This window comes from Drosophila serrata, unplaced genomic scaffold (genome assembly GCF_035046125.1).
Source record: "Drosophila serrata isolate PLE 108 unplaced genomic scaffold, ASM3504612v1 contig_293, whole genome shotgun sequence".
Classification (NCBI taxonomy): Eukaryota; Metazoa; Arthropoda; class Insecta; order Diptera; family Drosophilidae; genus Drosophila; species Drosophila serrata.
The window spans coordinates 1,560,763-1,578,384 of record NW_028257191.1 but is presented as its reverse complement, the minus strand read 5'-3'; the positions used below and the strand labels follow the sequence as shown (position 1 = coordinate 1,578,384).

The 17,622-nt window shown below is 40.6% G+C and overlaps 1 protein-coding gene across 1 annotated transcript in view; it reads right to left on the bottom strand.

Moving 5' to 3' along the window:
* LOC110175921 (uncharacterized) overlaps nt 1–17,622 on the bottom strand; it is a 34,890-nt gene that overhangs the window by 6,694 nt on the left and 10,574 nt on the right. The window contains 3 exon segments of the mRNA XM_086836683.1: nt 470–682; nt 8,770–8,843; nt 13,287–13,478. Of these exon segments, the coding sequence (XP_086692809.1) occupies nt 470–682; nt 8,770–8,843; nt 13,287–13,478 (479 nt within the window).

Sequence of the window (17,622 nt, the reverse complement as noted above, 5' to 3'; positions counted from 1 at the left end):
CCTTGGACGCACTACTTCCGCCGCCATTTGGAGCAGCAGGAATTTTGATTCACAGCCCCCAAACACCGGAATGGGCCGTGAATGATTTCAGCCATCTATCATCAATTTCACTCTCGCCCGGCATTATTCAAGGACTTCGGGCCGGGAGCCATTTGCTCTGCCCAATTTATTCCGACTGCCAACGACCGCTAATGACAATGCGTGACTGGCAAGCCAAAGGAGGAGCAGGACACTGGGAACCACTGGGAAAAACCCATTCACAAAGCCGCTCATCCTGGACTGGACTGCTGGCCGACAAATTGAAATGGACAATTTGAATTTGCATAATGCAAAGTAAATAAGTTTCATGTTCGCAACTCAAATTCAAATTGTACGCGTGTAATTAGCATAAATAATAGGCGAAAATTGTTTCGGATTTAAGGGGGGGGGGGGGGGGAGAAGGAGCTAAAAGACTGAAACTGCCACTCACCTGGAAGATGTGCTCCACCTTGCCCTTGATCTTCTCCTCCTCGGGACACTCGTCGGGCAGCCGGCCCATTAGCTCGTATATGGCAGTCACAATGTCAGTCATTTCCTCCCTCGTAATGAAGCCGTCGCCGTTGATGTCGTAGAGCGAAAAGGTCCAGCGCAGTTTCTCCTCCACGGAGCCGCGTGACAGTATCGAAAGTCCTTGAACGAAATCCTGTGTGGCGGTAGGGATGAGAAATAAGTTGGCACAAATACAAGGACATGCAAGGAAAATGGAGACAGAGGCTGAGGCAGACAGAGCCGGAATTACAGGTACACAAGAAATTGAAAATATGTTTTAAGAAATTGGTCGTAAACCGCAGTGGCAAGTACACCTGCGTTCACACTGAAAGTTCCTTCTCTTCCAAATATGAGATATATATTATATTTTTTGCCATTGCAATGATTGGTTTCTATTGTAAACTGCAAGGACATTCAAACTTCCACTTCCTTGCTTGCGTGCATGCATCCCCATGTAAGGACAATAATTCTTCAAATCTTATATATTATTTTTACCGCTGCTGTATCACGTTAAATTCCCCTCGGAATTCAACATTCCCAACCCACTTCCGAGTGGCTCTGGGCTCTGCTGCTGAAGTGGACATTTATTTCTATGCTTTGTATGACAAATGTACCTAGATAAGGGCTGGCAAGGAGAAGGCACAGAACTTTTTACGACTGGCGGTCGGAGAAGGTGGGGCGGAGGACAAGCTCCTGGAGGTGTTGAGGCATTTTGGGAAGGCCACAGCTGACAACCAACTGGATCCCACGAGTCCCTTTGCATACAGAATGGGAAGCAAGGAAAAAATACAAATAAGAGGAAAAACCAGCAATGTAAGACAGTGTAAAAAGTTAAAATAATGGCATCGAACAGAGCCGTCATTTGTGTCTCGTGCTGGCCATTCGGGCAATGCCAGTGTCCACCTAATTTATCAAACTGAAATAAAATAACGAAAAACTGGTCAAATTATACGAATGCGAAGCAAGAAACTTTCACCATTCGACGGGGACAAATGGCCGAGAGGCAAGCTGGCAAAACAACTTGGAGATTGAAAATTTGCAGCTTGGACCTTGCACTCTCTGGCCAAGAGATTAAGCGAATCTGTGATAGTTTCCCCCCTGAAAAACCTGGACAGTACTTTGCACATCTTCATTGAAGGATTAGGCAAAAGGACACCAAAAGGAGACTTTGCTCAGCACCTTAACTAAGTACAAACCGAAGGCGAGCATTGATCGGGAAATACTATCTCTTAGTGGAATTTAGTTGACGTATTATAATATTAATAACTTCTGACGTATGCTACAATTATAAGTTTAAACTTTTGCAAGATTATACATTAATTACATTAAATTAAAATTCATTGATTGATTATTATTTTGTTAACTTGAACAGAAAGAATGCAATTAATATTCATAGAAGAGTTAAAGTGATTTCTCCCTTAAAATCAGCATTTAAAAAGTTTTCCTTTTTTGTTTTTTTACAAATAAAATAATCTATAAATGTAGTATTCCATCCTTATGTATATCCTTGTTTGTGAAAGTGTGTTCAAAGTGATTTTCTTTATCGATATATGCAATTGGGATCGTATGAGACTGCTTGCAGTGCTCACTCAACTGCCATGTTAACCTGTTTGCCTAACTTAAACTGCTGGCGGATACAATCCTTTCTCCCAGGACTCCAGTCTCCTTTCCGTCTCCCCCTTTCCGTACTTTTCTAGGACTCTAGGAGTGTGTATTCCCCTCCCCCCTCACCTTCGCTCAATTGCTTTTATCTCACACACTTGAGCAATTTATCTTTTCTGCCAGCGTAAACAGGTCGCAGCACTCTTAGCCATCTTCCTCGTGGCATATTGGCCCTGCCCACAATTTCAATATGGCCATGACAGGTTTGCCGTTGGCCCGTTTTTGCAGCCATTACTTCTGAATGTGGGTGTGTGTATAGGTGTAGATGTAAGGCTCTGCTCTTTCGCTGTTGGCAGTTTAATAAACGCGACTGTCATGCAAATCGCGCATAAAACACCTTGCAACAATATGTGGAACTTAATTGAAAAGCGGAAGTCTGCTTAGTCCGACCGTCACATACAAAACTGGGGAATTACCGAGCGGATCCTGGGTGTGTGTGTGTGTGTGCAAGGAAGAGGAAGAGGGGTCAGGGGTTAAGGGTATACCCTCCTTGTGCATGCTTTATATCGAGTACGTGCCTTGTAGTCATTACAATTTTGAGGTCATTATTCAACAAGGAAAGCGACGGGCAGGCAAAAAGGCAAAAGCTCGCACAGATAAACTGCGGAAAAGGGTGGGGAAAAGGCGGATAGAGCAAGTGCGTGGCCCTCAGAGATGGACGGACGTCTGACGTGATTGCGATTATTTCCACGGGACAGAAAGGACGACAGACAGACAGGACGACAGACAGACAGACAGACACTTGGCGAAGTAGCGGCGACTTGATTGCAATATTGATTTGTAAATTGCATGCTTCATAAATGCCAAGTTGATTCCGTTTACAGAAAAAAACGCTTACGAAATAGTTGCATATTTTACAGAGTTCAAATATAATATAAGTCAGTTACTTTGCTGTTTTTTAGAGCAAGCATTTAAGGATGGTTTTTCTATATTTAAGCTTCACTTAGCTCATTCTTTGGCAGAAATTGTCATAAGACCACAATGACTATAATATAGCAATATAGCAAATAGGGAACATACAACATAATATTTTCTGATCTATTACTTAGTTCGAAATAAATGGGACAACTTTTTCCAAAATATTAAGTAGTCAAGCTAAAAAAATAGTTCATTTGAACCAGATTTTTCGTGTCACGCTCTCCTCACTACGAATCCTTTTCACGAATCTCCTCCCCGCTCCTGGCCTTCCCGTTCGCCTTCGCCTTCGATTTCGCTTTCCCTTTTTCTATTTCATTTTCCCAGCGATGTCCCATTGTTTAACTTGGGTCTTTGCTTTTCTGTTTAGCTGCTATCCTCAGTATTTTCGTTTTTCTTGATTTTTTTCCATCTGGGATCCGCCTACTCGCATATTCCTGTCCTTATATCCCTCTGCCGCCGTCCCATCGGCTTTCCCCAGATTTTCCCCGCCCATGAAGTCACAGTGCCTGACAAAGTTGGCGTTAAAATCGCCATAATTCATCGTTTCAATGGCATTGTGTGTGCTGTGTGTGTGTGTGTTCACTTCCCCCCCCCCCCCATCGCCCCCTCCCGGCTGCTAAGCGGAAGTGGAGTTCATGTTTGGACATCGCAGGGCAGTCGCTCGACAGTGAATAAACTGCAAAAAAATTATTCGCAATTTGCATGCGCCACGGGTGGCAGGGCAGGGTGGTGAAGACCACCCGGAATTTTCCCCTCAATCCGCAGAAATTTATTTTCCGTTTGTTTTTTTTTTCTATTTTCTTTTTTCGCCAGCTCTTGTTTTGTGCAAATCCGTTGGCTGCAATAGAAACGTTGACAATGACAGGCGACAGCGGCAAACACGCGAATTCGGTGGAAACTATACATATAAACTCCGCCCTGTCCTCCCACCCGTTCCGCATTTTATTTCAATTTCGAGACATTTCACTTTGATTTCTGAATTTGGCGCATTATTTTGTGCAGCATTTGTATTTCCCCCTCCCCCCCCCAAGGCGAAACAGGAGGGGCAGGAGCCATGGCAAGGTGGAAAATCGGACAGGGGAAAAGCTGGGAAAGTGCAACCAACGGATGCCAGAAGATGAAACCATTAAGTCCTGCTTTCCCCAGGAAATACACATCAGCTTTCCGGTTTCCCGTGTTTTGTTTTAAAGATTTTCCACAATTTTCAGGGTTCATCCGATTGCATTTCTATGGAAAAATGAAATTTCTTTGCAAACTAAAAGAATTTATTATCACAATAAATTAAATTAAGTACCTATGGTTTGAAAATGTATGGGATGCAAATACCAACAGCTAAGGTCAGTTTTTGCAAGTATCACTATTTGCTCACATTCAGATTCAGTTTTAAATGCACATTTAATTAATACCTTTAACAGTGTCACAACTTTTAGTCTTAATATTTATTTTAGCGTTCTTCGATAAAGTTAGTTCTTTTCTTCATCGATCACTCTACTTTCGATATATCGATTACACTATCGATTGCACTAAGCTTCAAAGACATTCATATCCATATTAATATTATTTAGTATTTTACAATTATGTACTATTCACAATATTATGTAAAATTTGAAAATTTAAAATCTGTGTTAATTCTTCGGGTTAATACTTTGAATTGTTACTAATTTTTTGAGTGTCTAACAAGTTCTGAATTAAGACAGTAGTTTTAAAGCTCAGTTAATGTTTTTATAAATCAATAATTACAGATTCAAAACAAGTTTACGCAAAGTGCTATTTCGGCGGGTTTTTTGGAAAATTTAAATCTTAGAATCGAAGCCTTGTTATGGAGACGCTGGATGAATTTTCCAATGAAAAACTGGCGTAAGTCGTAATAAGATTTTGGCGGTGCTAAAAAATCAATAAATTTAAGGTTCCAAATTAAATCTTTTGTATAAAGTTGTCTGTTTCGTAAAATTGTTATTCGGAATAAGTCAAAAATTACAAATTGTAAAGTTTCATTTTGAAATCGTTTAAATTGAGTGCAATATTTAAGAAATCTTTGATTTGTTTTCATTACTTTCCGCAAAATAAATGATAAATCAATGTGAAAACTCTCTATTTTCCTAGAATTCATTTTCCCAATTCTATTACTCTTGTTGAACCCATATTAATGTCCTCCTTGAACTCATTTATTACGTACTTACGAACAGCTTTTCTTCCCAGGCCCATATTTGGCCCCTGCTTCCATTACTCTGGTTACTCCATCTGGCTGACCACTCTCCTACATTCTGCAAAACATTTTCCTACTCCAGAATTTCCCCGCTAATTCACTTTCCTCCGACCATGACCAAACACTTTTGTCGGACCCGAAACTTTGGGGGCTTTTAAACAGACAAACTGACAGACGGACGGACGGACGGACAGACGGACGGGCGGTGTCTGTTCCATGTACTTAGCTTATTACAACTTTTGTGCTGCGGCAGTTAATAGATCGCTTAAGCATCTAGGGTGCGTGTATCTGGAGGAACTCTTTGTTCTCGGCTCCTGTCACTAATAAACCGTAACTAAATGCGCTTACCAGGGCCAGAGCGGTGGGAGGGAAGTACCACCCATGGACCTTTTGCGCCCTTGTTGTTCTTTGGCCATTTTGCAGCATCATTTGGCGCCACCCGTCCCCCCCTTTTTTGAGCCCAATCAGCTTCATTTAGAGTCTCACGATGCTACACAACTTTTGCTTCTAAGCTGCACTCAGGAAAAAACTTATAATAATATTGATAAATAAATAGAATATAGATATACATTCATTTTTATGCTCAATTTTGTACAATTAAATAAATTGCACAATTTTATTATTCATTAATTTTGTATAGTAATTCTTACGAGGATGGCTAGAGCTAGTTGTCTAATTTGAATTTTAGTTATGAAAACTGTCTTTATTTGAATTTTCTCTGGTCTTACGTAACACTGCTCTATATTAATTTGAAATTAAACAACACTGATTTGCGAGAACGAGACAAATATAGGATATAAGCGTCATTGTGAAATTGAAGAGCGGCAAATCCACAAGTGTATGTAAGTGTCGTTTATTTAATAACGAAATTTAATAAAGATTTCAGCCTGCTTGTATACCAACGAAAAGCTCGATTTATTGCGAAAGTTCTTGGACCCATGGGCGTTCCAACAGTAATAATAATATAATACTAACTTTTTAATGATTTATTTAACCCTAAATTAAATAATTTATAAACAATTAAATACAAAATAATAATTAACATTCCCATATTATTTTCTTTGTGTAAGAACCTCAAACCAAACCAGAGCGGAGTCAACTCAACTCGACTCGGTTGTTGGCCATAATTTATACTTAAAATGTCTAAAGTAATTTCATTGTACTTAAGTCTTGTGCACCCACTTCCTCGCCCCTCCTCTGCCTGTCGCTCTATACCAACCTGACCTCTGACCCTGTCCCTATCCCCGGGTGACCTCAACAATTTCAGTTAGCGCCGCATCATTGTGCGGACATTAAGAGGCGTAGCGAGTAAATTAAATTGAATTGTTTGTCCTTCTGAGTGTCGTTGGCCATTCGCCTCGCATTCCGTGCATTTGCCTGAAAATCAAATTGGCGCGACAGGATTAATCGATTATCGATAGCGATAGGACGCTGTTTCGATAAAATGCTCATATTCAATCACAACTCTGGTCACATTGTTAAAATTCTTCATGTGGGCAAGCCACGAAGCCATTAGAAATACAATTTTGTAGGTTTAATTCTTCTGTTTTCTTCAAATGTAGTGCGCTTTTTGTTTCTAATTTACCTAGTTTAGTTCCTGTGTTAGTTTAAAAGCAAATCGCACTTGTTTTGCTGGTCAATTATTAATATTATTGTTGTGTTGACAAATCTCGCATAAGTGCGTTAAATAATTCCCAACTGGTTCAAACACAACTGCAGTGTATTGACCGTTGCCGGCCAAGTCTTAGGTATGTATGTGCTTGCACATACAAATGGGTTAGGTGATATACGGGATCCAATCTCCGGTGTTCTAGTTTACCAAACTCGACTACTAGAGACTGGATCCTGTGTTTTACTCACCCAGTTTGTAAGTGTTTGCATATGCATCCATACATCCATACATATCATATATAATAAGTGGAAGACTCTACAGTTCAGCGTGCGCTACCTACCCGGTGGTGCCCCTGGGCTGTGATTTCGTGATCATTTGCGAAAATTTGAATATTTTGAATTATTTTACAGAAATATTTCAATTTGTTTTAAAATTCGCACTCTTTTTAGAATGATTATTGTGGCGTTCACCTACCACAGGGTCAGTTAATAAAGTACCAAAGGTGGCTCGGTGTTCGTGTGTACCTACCAGTTAAGTAAGTACCCATATTTATAGCAACAAAATTTATAATCAATAGAAACTTAAGAAAAATCGAGAAAGGAAATATGTTTAAGAAATTTCTTTTATAGTATTTAGTCCCGATTTTTTTCAGAGACAACGGAAAATCAAAGTTTTCAAGGCAATTTAGGGTACAAATTTGTATGAGTGTGTATTCAATCACTCACCGAAAAATGGTAGAACATAATGGTGTGCATTAAGCTGGGTGCGATGTGGCTGTGTTCGGTTTAATTGCAAATGGCTCCGACAGACAGAGTAAGTTCCACAAACTGTTGTGCGAGAGTTGATTTCTAAGACATTTTCTCAATTTCCTCCGAGCACTCAATGGACACATAACGAAAATCCATCAGGCGGACGGATCCGTATCCTCATTGAGATTGAGAGGACCTGAATCTGGTTGGAGGAAGGAATCCCCAGCCCAAAACACACAACGCACGGAAATGAGCTGGTCAAATGCTTCCCATTGCATTTCTCATGTTCGCCTATTGCCGCAGGTCTTACTTTGATGTCTCATATGGTAAATGGAGAGAGGAGGACACACAAATGAAAAGCTGTTCTGGCAACTTGGCAATTTCCCTAAGAAATGTGGCTATTTTGAGCCCCGCGGACATGTCCCTATTTCGAAATATTTTATAGTTTACAAGAACCCCCGAGGAGGTACTTCCATCAATATTCAGGGGGTTTCACCATTGCAGAATTTTGTGTTCTCAAAGAAGTTGTTGTATTTCTGAAAATACTTTTAGTGGTTGACAATTTCTCAATTCTGATAAGTTTCCAAAGTTTTTGCAATTTCAAGTGAGCACTCGGGAATGTTTTCTAAAGGAAACAAGCTTTTTGCAATCAAACTGTTTTACAAATCACTTACTTGAAGCTTTGACCCTATCTTCAGGTAATTGTTATCAAATATAAGTATTTTAGGCTACTTTTAATTAACGATTATTTATCTTAAAATAATATTTCAGAGATTCTCATTCGATTAGCACTTTCGACTTCTATTGGATGACCCTTCAAAGGTGCCATCACTGACAGAAAGGGGTGGCAAATACAGGAGGAATTTTCCTTAATGGATTAATTTCACTGCTGCCACTGATACAGAACATTTTTTGTTGTTTGCTGGTCTAATGGGGTTATCTCCTCCTTACACATGCAGCATTTTCCCCAAACCTTAAGCCAATCCAATTTGAAGCGATTCACACGGGCTTAGTTCATTCTGGCAGCCTTGCCTTGTCGTCTGCGGGGGACTTAGGGGGAAAAGGACTTGGGAGGATAGATACTTTAAACTTACCTCAAAGCTGACTATGCCACTGTGATCCTGATCCAGTGTATTAAAGACATAGTGCGCATAAAGGGTTGGATTGGCTGTTGTTTTCGGTCGAGGCAGATGTCCGGCGTTGTTGGTTGAAAGGTCAAATGAAAGCAAGAGAGGAGGGCGTTAAATTAGAATATTCTACGGGTAAGATCTAGGCAACCCAAAGTTGGCAAAAGTTGACCAATTAGGTCGCAACAGAAGCGATTAACTTTTCAGTAACATTATCAAATATATACTCTACAAACAAGCGCACTCTCATTCACCCAAAACACCAAACAACATATGCATAAGAAAATTTGTGAAATCAAATAATGAAATATAAACCTTTTATCTTTACTTAAGTTATAAGTAATAATATTACAAATGATAAATGATACCTTTACTATTATGAAAATATAATGACAAATAGTTGTATATAATTTATCTTATGTGAGTTCATTTCTAAGTACTAAATACCACAAATATGGAACAAGACATTATATCGGGTATATCCTTGGATATCCTGCATTCTCTATAATTTTGAATTGCTATTATTTTACTAATCGATGTTTTCTTCAGTGTGTTAAAAAGTCAACCGTCTCGATAGTTTGGCCAGCATTTTCATAGATATGAGTTTTTGGGGTAGCAAGTTTTATGTGGGTCGCCGTCGTCGTCTCAGTCTTGACTTGGAAATTTTTAGACTTTCGCTTTTCCTTACGGTTTTGTCATCCGCAAAAGTTTTTCCATGTCGTTTTCTTTTTTATTTATTTTGCTCTTCGCTATTGGTGTGAGTGCGTGTGTTTTTTGTCTTTTCCGTTTATCAGGGGAAAAGTCATCATTTTTTGGTCCCGAGGTTGGGGTTCCCCGAAAGTTTCTGCGTCGTAGATGGGGGCGGGAGCGAGGTTTGGGCAGCCGGGAAACAGTTTGCAGCTAATTATGCGAGTGTCTCCTGTGGCTGCTGATAAGCTCTGCTCTTTCTGCTTTCTGACAGTGTGCAGTGTTTTTATTTGAACCTTTTCGAAAAGTGTTGCCTACTTATGAGGGCGTGCGGTGAAAGTGAGAGGGAAAGCGGGCCTTGGCGTTGTTATCACACTTTCCGACTTTCGCCAAGAGCACTTAGCGCACTTAGTGCGCCTCCTTCTCCATCTCCATCTCCGCCTGCTTGGTTGTCAGAAAAATTTCTTTATCTGGCCATCACATAACATTTTGATTATTGCACTTGCTCCCTGCGGGTCCTGCGCCTTCCTTCTTGCTTCTTGCTACTTTTTTTATGATTCGCGTTTATGTTTATGGCTTGATGTTGCCCGCGTTGTTGCTGACAATGGCAAAGTTTGTTTTTTTTTTCGGGGTTTATGCGCTCGCAACGTTTACACCTCTTTGGCAAGTCGGCAGGCGGCAAGACGTCAGTTCATAAAATCGCATCAAATGCCATTCGGTGCTCCCCCCAAAAAAAAGCGAACTGCCAGGACTCCCCACACTTCCATTACCTTAAAACACGCGGCCATAAAGCGCAAGTTCAGCGATTGGCGAATTTTGTTGCATTTACTGGCAGTCGATAACTCAGTTTGGCAACAAGTTTATTTAGTGGCAGTTCAGATGTTACTTAACTTGTGATGGCTCTATTTGAATTCATGACATTTTACAAGTATCTACTTTGGGAGTTATTTGTTCCATGTTCAAATTGTGAGTAGCCAAAGAGGAGTTATTGGAGACAATAGAGCTTTCAAGAAGAGTTCTTCCTTTCTCATGTTTTCAACAAAATTATTCCCGAAATCCACGCCTTACAAGAACATCCCCGATAGACTTTAAACTCAGCGGGTGCCTTAAAGCCATGAAACCCACTGTACACACGTACTGTGCGAGTGTATAAATTTATTTGTCCAAATTTATTGTCGCCGTTTGATGCTTAATGTGTTTTTATGACGCATGACGCAAAGTGCCGCGCCCACGAAGGTCAAAGCTCAATGGCAAAAGATGGCATCTGCTCCCAGGAAATCATTCTGCGCCTCTCCCTGGATGTTGTTTGTTGTGTTTTTTTGCGCTGTGGCAAATCAAAAATGACTGCAAATGTGCCATGTAAAAATTGTTATAAAATTTGCGCAGAAATTTCCCAAAAGAAGCGGCCCAAGTCTGGCTAAATAAAGCAAAAAAATAAAGAAGGAAAAAACAAAAAAGCTCACGACAGCAGGGCAGGCCAAAAGTGATAAATCACCAACTTTGAAGATGATTTTTTTCCCTCGCTCGTATTAGGCTATGCGTGTGTGCGTGTGTGTGTGGCAAAGCAGCTTATCAAAATAAAAAATGATTTCATTATTTATTTTTCATCAGATAACGGCAGACATGATGGAAAATAAGGGGAATCTCCGGGAAATGGCAGGAGGCAAGTCCCATGTTTACTGCGAATTTCTTATTTCCGTTTCCGCCCGTCGATGAGCGGAAACTCCCCCCCTCCTTCCTCCCGCCTAGCCGTCTCCATTGTAGCATTGTGTAGTCTAAATAAGTTTATTATAATAATTCAGTGTCCCAACATGTGTAGCAATAACTTTTTTCCACTGCGCGTTCCCGGATTTAAGCGACAGTACAAATGTTTCCCAAACTGAATTTATGACCCTTGTCTGGCCAATGCCTGAGGTGCGAATGGGATTCGCCAGGACAAATTCAGTAGAAATTGTTGTAGGAGAACGGAAAAAAACAACACGATTAAGCTAAACAGGGGAGGATTCTTTAGAATATTTATTAAATTCATTTTACTCATTAAAATGTGTTTGCATTCAAGAGGAGTTTAATCTCAATTCAGCGATATGTGAGCAATAGAAACCTTACTTTTGAGGTCAGTAGAGAATGGTTTTTAAAGTATATTATTTACTCATTATATTTCATGCTTCTCCTATGATTTATTCTTTATAGTGAAGAATATTAACTATGCTGCTATTGCTTTCATTGTTCGAACTTATTCTTTTTTACCAATTTCTCCCCTCGCCTAGCAACCCATTGGAATAATTTGAGGCAAAAAATAAAACCGCATTTTCTTTCAACTAAATTAGGGGAATACATTTTGATGTTATATATATTTGCAGGCTTTTGGCGAGGCCTTTCTTTACATTTCTTTGACATTTTTTGTTTGGCAGGCAGAGCAACCCTCATCCGGAATTCGCAACCCGCAGCAGACCCCTGCCCGCAGTAATCTATCGGCAATTCAGTTAGTTACTGGCCAGTGAAAGAATCCGTCCCCTTTTCAGCCCCAGTCTCATCTTCAGATTCAGCTTTTTGCAGATGTAGATGCGAAAAAAAGTAGCCCGAAAAAAACACGTCCGAATGCGAATAAAAAAATTCACTTGTTGTTCAAACGAGGTCAAGTGGGTGGCTTGCCTGCCACGCCCCCACCCGCCACCGACTGGCCCCTTAAAAGACCGCGACTTGTGAAACATGATTTTGCTTTTTATGCTTTTTTGCTAATTTGCTTTCTGCATTTAATATTTTTACAAGCCAAGGGCCAGCTTTTAGCCCAGCCCAACCCAACAAGGCAAGGAGTCGCCTTTTCTGCCCGGCATCGTCATTAGCATCCTCCTCAGCTACTGCCACATCATTATCATCTTCCTGGCCGTGATGATCATCAGCAACTCTTTGGGACTTTGGCCCATGGGTCATACATTATTATCAATGGCTTTGCGCCCCGAGACTCGAGTTGACTTTTTCCGGAAAAGTGTTTTGAATGGCAAAGGCTTGGGCGTTGGCATTGAGTTTAGGGTTTGGGGTTTAGGTTGCTGTGGCAATCTCTAGACAATTGCCATTTGTTTATGGGTCCTTTCCTAATCGCAACTGTATGCTCCAGAACACTCTTCCAGTTTTTCTTTTTCCTTTTCATTTTCATTTTCATTTCAATTTCCATTTGGATTCCGGACTACAGACATCGATTGGCGTTAAGTAGGAAAAGAGGAGCACGTGGATTGGCCAAAAATATTGAGTGTAGTGTAAGAGAACTGAGTCATCGGTACAAATTAGATTCAAGAAATAAATAAATTAGATTGAAAGTAAATTATGAGCTTATGAATAAATATTCTAACGAGACCCAACTCATTAATGGCAACTAAAGACCCCAAGATAAACCAAACTCACACACAAACCGCTCTCACTCGCACAGCAACTGAATTATTAACACAAACACAAAACTCAACAAATTACTAAGCATTAAAGTTAACATTTAACACTGGGTTTAGTCAGACACGGGACACACATCGATATCGGAATCAAGATCAAGATCGAGATCGCGATGTTGCAACTCGAACTACTCGATGGGGAGTTGGTGTTTTGTGGTGACTGTACGGTTATGATGTGGAATGGATAGCGGTTATCGTCTATCGCAATCGCTATCGCTATCGCTATTGCTATGGCAACGAAAGGGTGGCGCAAATGCAGATAAGAGCAACAATACAGATACAGTAAGGGCAGGCGTTAGTAAATCACTAGTCAAGTCAGAAATGTTAACAAAACAATCTATACTGTACCGCACGAACCTCCCTGTGGAAAGAACTGCGAGTAGATCACTTTGAAGGTGTCCTCCTTGACGACTCCTGTGGGGCACTCGGCCTTGAATCCCCTGTAAATTCGTTTGATCTCGTCCTCCGTGAACCGTGTGGCTCTGCTCAGCGCGCTTAGCGAGTCGGGCCTGTACCGAGCCGGCGTCTCGAACTCCTCGAGCTCCGAGTCTGCAAAAAAATTGAGAGGAAAATGGGAAAGTCAGAAAAGGGCATTAGATGAGTGTCGGCAAAGGGGGATGGATGTACCATAATTGCAATTATAATCTTATTTTCCCCTCTGTCTAACTTATTTTCCCGAAAAGTAAGTGCCTTTGACGGCAGAGTGCCTTCAAAACTTAAAGGCTTTCTCGTAACCATTTTTATTCTAAATCTTTAAAATTTCCTCGGCGTGCTGTGCCTGATGTACGACACATTCCCACAAGCATCGCAGCCTGAATACTCTTGTACATGCAGCCGTTGCCTTTGGGGCATGTCCTAGTCATCCTTGCTCTACTCTACCGCAGAGCCCCGCCGGGCAGGCAAGCCCCTGCCTTCGTCCTGCTGCCTTCGTCCTGTTGCCTTTGCCTTTGCCTTTGCTGTTGCCCAGAAAGCGACACACGCGATTTTGATCTGTTGAGTCGCTCGAAGTGTTTGAATTGACTTGCCAGTTGCCTTAAGTATCTTGTACTTTGCCTGTCGAAAGTTTTCGCCTCTTTTTCACAAGTGTGAGGTGTCGTGGGGGGGATGGGGTGGGGCCTTGGGTCTTATCGGGGGGCTTTGGTGGTGTTGCTGGTTGGCATCTCTCAAAAAGGTAAAAGCCCCTTGAGTTTTTCCTTTTTTTTTTGCGTGAGTTTCCTTTCACGGGTGAGCATCAGGAAAGCGAAAAACAGTTCTTTGTGGCTGAGGCGCCTCAATTTTAGGTAATTAAAAGTTTTACTTTCACTCACACGCGCACCTAGGCGCAGAAATACACTACAAAAAGTCCTTTAATTACTAGTTTCTTTATGCATTAATACATTAATTTTAGCATGTGACTTTTAGTATCAAACAAGGTTTTTTTTGCACACTCACAACATTTTTGGTTAGTTGAGCTCAAGCGCTTGATAAATGGCTGTTTAAAAATGCATGAATAACTTGCAGAGGAAAACCGAGAGAAAAATGGGGATTGGGGTTGGAGGTGAATTTCACACAATTCCAGCCAAAAAAAAAAAAAAAACTAAACGGCCAAAAAGGCAGGCAGGTTTCCACCTAGGAACAAAGGGCCAAGGGGATGGAAAAACGGTGGGTCTGGAGTGGATTCCTGGCAGCAGACGGTCTACAGTTGTCGTTAGTTTTAAATTTGCCTCCTGACTTGCCACATACAGACATTTGTGGAAATGCATTCCAGCATATGCATTTTCATCTTTTTTTGACCCAAAAAGTCGAGGTCCACTTCCCTCTATTGCCTTATTCATGTGTATCTACTCGAGGCAAAAATCTGATCAAATTCAAAGGGCGGCAGGAGAGAGAGAAAACTATCTGCTTGGGGAATCAGTTGCCAAATTCTTGCCGTTGCTTCTAGTGCTTCTAGTTAATTTAACTAATTTACTTCAATCTGAATTCCTTGGAATCTCAAGTTTCAGCTTCGATGGTGGCCTCCTTTAAGCGTTTTTCCCCCCTCATTGCTGACACACACACTTTGTCTGTTTATGGTTTCCATTTTATTTCTTGTTCCCATTTTCATCTTTTCCCTCGTTACACTCGGGTGGATTTGCATTCGCATTCCTCAGCTCCACTGGCAGCCCTCAGTCCCTGGCTATGTGTTTTTCCGACTCGGTTTTGGGGTCTGCGTTTTATGTCTCTGGCGTCGTCGTTTGCATCTTTCTCACATTGTGAGCAAAATGTTGACGAAATGCATTAATTCTAATATATATTCATGTGCAGCTGGCACTTGCCGTTTTGTTTGGCTTTAATTTACCAAGAGTTTTTGATATCCCTCAATTTTTCCAGCACGCCGTCTTTTGTTGCCACACATACTCCCTGGCCCCATTTAAATAACTATTTTTAGTGGGGCTTTACTGTCAGCTGCCACTGTTGAATTGCACCCGAAAATGTCTAAATTATTCGCGGGACAAACAAGAGTGTTTTGGATGCTTCGACAGCTGGCAGGCGGAAAAACCGACGAATTTCCCGGCGAAATAAATCGCGACATGCGCAGCGCCTAAATGCAGGCAACATTTTTTATTTTGCCCAACAGTGGCTGTTAGACGCGCTCGAACGGCAGATTAAACAATTAGCAAAGATTAATTTATGTGCCGCTTAGTTTGCTCTAGAACACTGTAAAGAATTTTCAAAAACTTTCTATACAAGTTTAGGGCTAAGCTGACGCTTTTCATTTTAATTGGTCTAATTCATTACTCTAGAGCTTTGCAAAAAAAGCCTATGAATTTACATTTTGCCAAAAGTGTACTCAAGTCCTAAGCCTTTAGTGTAGTTTTTCCCATATTACATGTGTAAACATTCGTGTGGCTCTTACAAAGTCTTCTCGCACAATTGTAACAATGTATGGCTTTAGTCTGTAATTTTAGGGTTTAAAAACTTTGTTAGTATTTATATTATTTTGTTCAACATCTGACGATTCGTAAACACTTAATGTGCAATAAAGTGAAATTTATTTATATTTCTCATGCGCACTTGCTGAGTATGCAACGCTTCGAGTGGCATGATGATGGCACTCTTAATCGCTTTGTGGTTTTGTTGAGGTCGGTTTCTATTTTTTGGTGCCACCTGCTGAGGTCAAGGTGTGAAAACACATGCCTCATTTAGCTGCATACCGGGATAGGGCTCTGGGGCGTGGCAGTGGTCTGCCATGGCAATTGGCAAACATAACAATAAACAAGGCGGACAACAGTGGCTGGGCTTTTGCGGGCAGCAGGGACCAGGGACCTGGTCCCTGGGATTGCCATTGTTGTCGGTGTAATTTCAGATAGAGCACACCAAGTAATGCAATCGGAGGAAGGCGGTTGCAGTTGTAACAAGGGGCGGGGGGAGGCGGCTTCGATTCGCATTCGCCTCCCCCTCACCTTTCATGAGTTCGCATAATAAGTTCCTGTTTATCTCGGTTGCGTTTGTTTGCCCAACGTTGCCTGCATTGCCGCCCCTCTCTCTTTTTCTCTTCCCCAGCCTCCCTTCCTGTCACCGCACCCTTCTGTGTGTGTGTGTGTGGCTGCGCAGGTGTCATGTTTCCGTTTCCGTTGCAGGAGCAACCAGCAGCAACAGCAACAGCTAGCAGTCAAGTGCAAATATTTTTGAGCTCACTACACCTGTGACTGAAAAAATAGGGCTAGCCTTTGCAGAAAATCTCAGAAAAATATAATTTCACAAAGTTTGCACAAGTTAAATATATTTCCTAAACAGAATAATTCTTTGGTTAGGAAAGATGATGATTTAAATTACACAAAATGCAGTCAGTCAACAAATTAAAGAAATTACATATAGACATATTGAATGAATCTTTGCGGATAATCTGATTTCTTGCAGATATATAAGTAGAATATACGATTTTCTTTGAAGGTGGAAGAAATTACAACAAAAAAACAATTCAACTTGTTTTTTATTTTGTGCAAATTTGTCATATTATAGAAATATAGAAATACTATCTTAAATCCACAATACATTCCAATGATACGATCGGTAAATGGGTGGAAAAATGGATATAAAATTTATATGCCTTAGTTTTATTCATATACGCATATAACTGGATAATTATTATTTTTTTTAGCAATTTTAAAACATATTTTATCAAAATCATTTATGAGAATTTATGAAAATCTGTAGAAGTTTGGTTTTGTTATACAAATACAAGGTGAATGAATAAAAATAATCATCCTTTATCACAAATGTGCTAATTTATTTATGGGTTCCTTTAATATTAAGGCTGACTAGTCAAGGCCAGAACGGCATCGAAAGAAACTGATTTTGAACGTGTTCAACATCATGTTAATTCATTAATTGACAAAGAAAAAAGGATTTCCATTCTCTCTTAAAACAAGAATTTTTAAGAGAGAAAAAAAAATTGCCATGAAAGCAAAGAAAAGTTGTATAAATATTAAGCGACAAGTGTTCCTTCCAACTAAGCCATAATACATTGGTTTCGAGAGTTTCATGGTGGTCACTCTCGATGAACTGCACAGCGGCAGGACCTCCACTGCGGTTACACAGGAAAATGTATAAAAAATGACATAAAATGTTGGCTGACCGGACAGTAAAGCAATGCCACCAGATGCCACAAGGTTTAGTACTGAGCTCACATGCCATATTTTTAACAAGATTCTCCATATAAAAAGAGATCCTG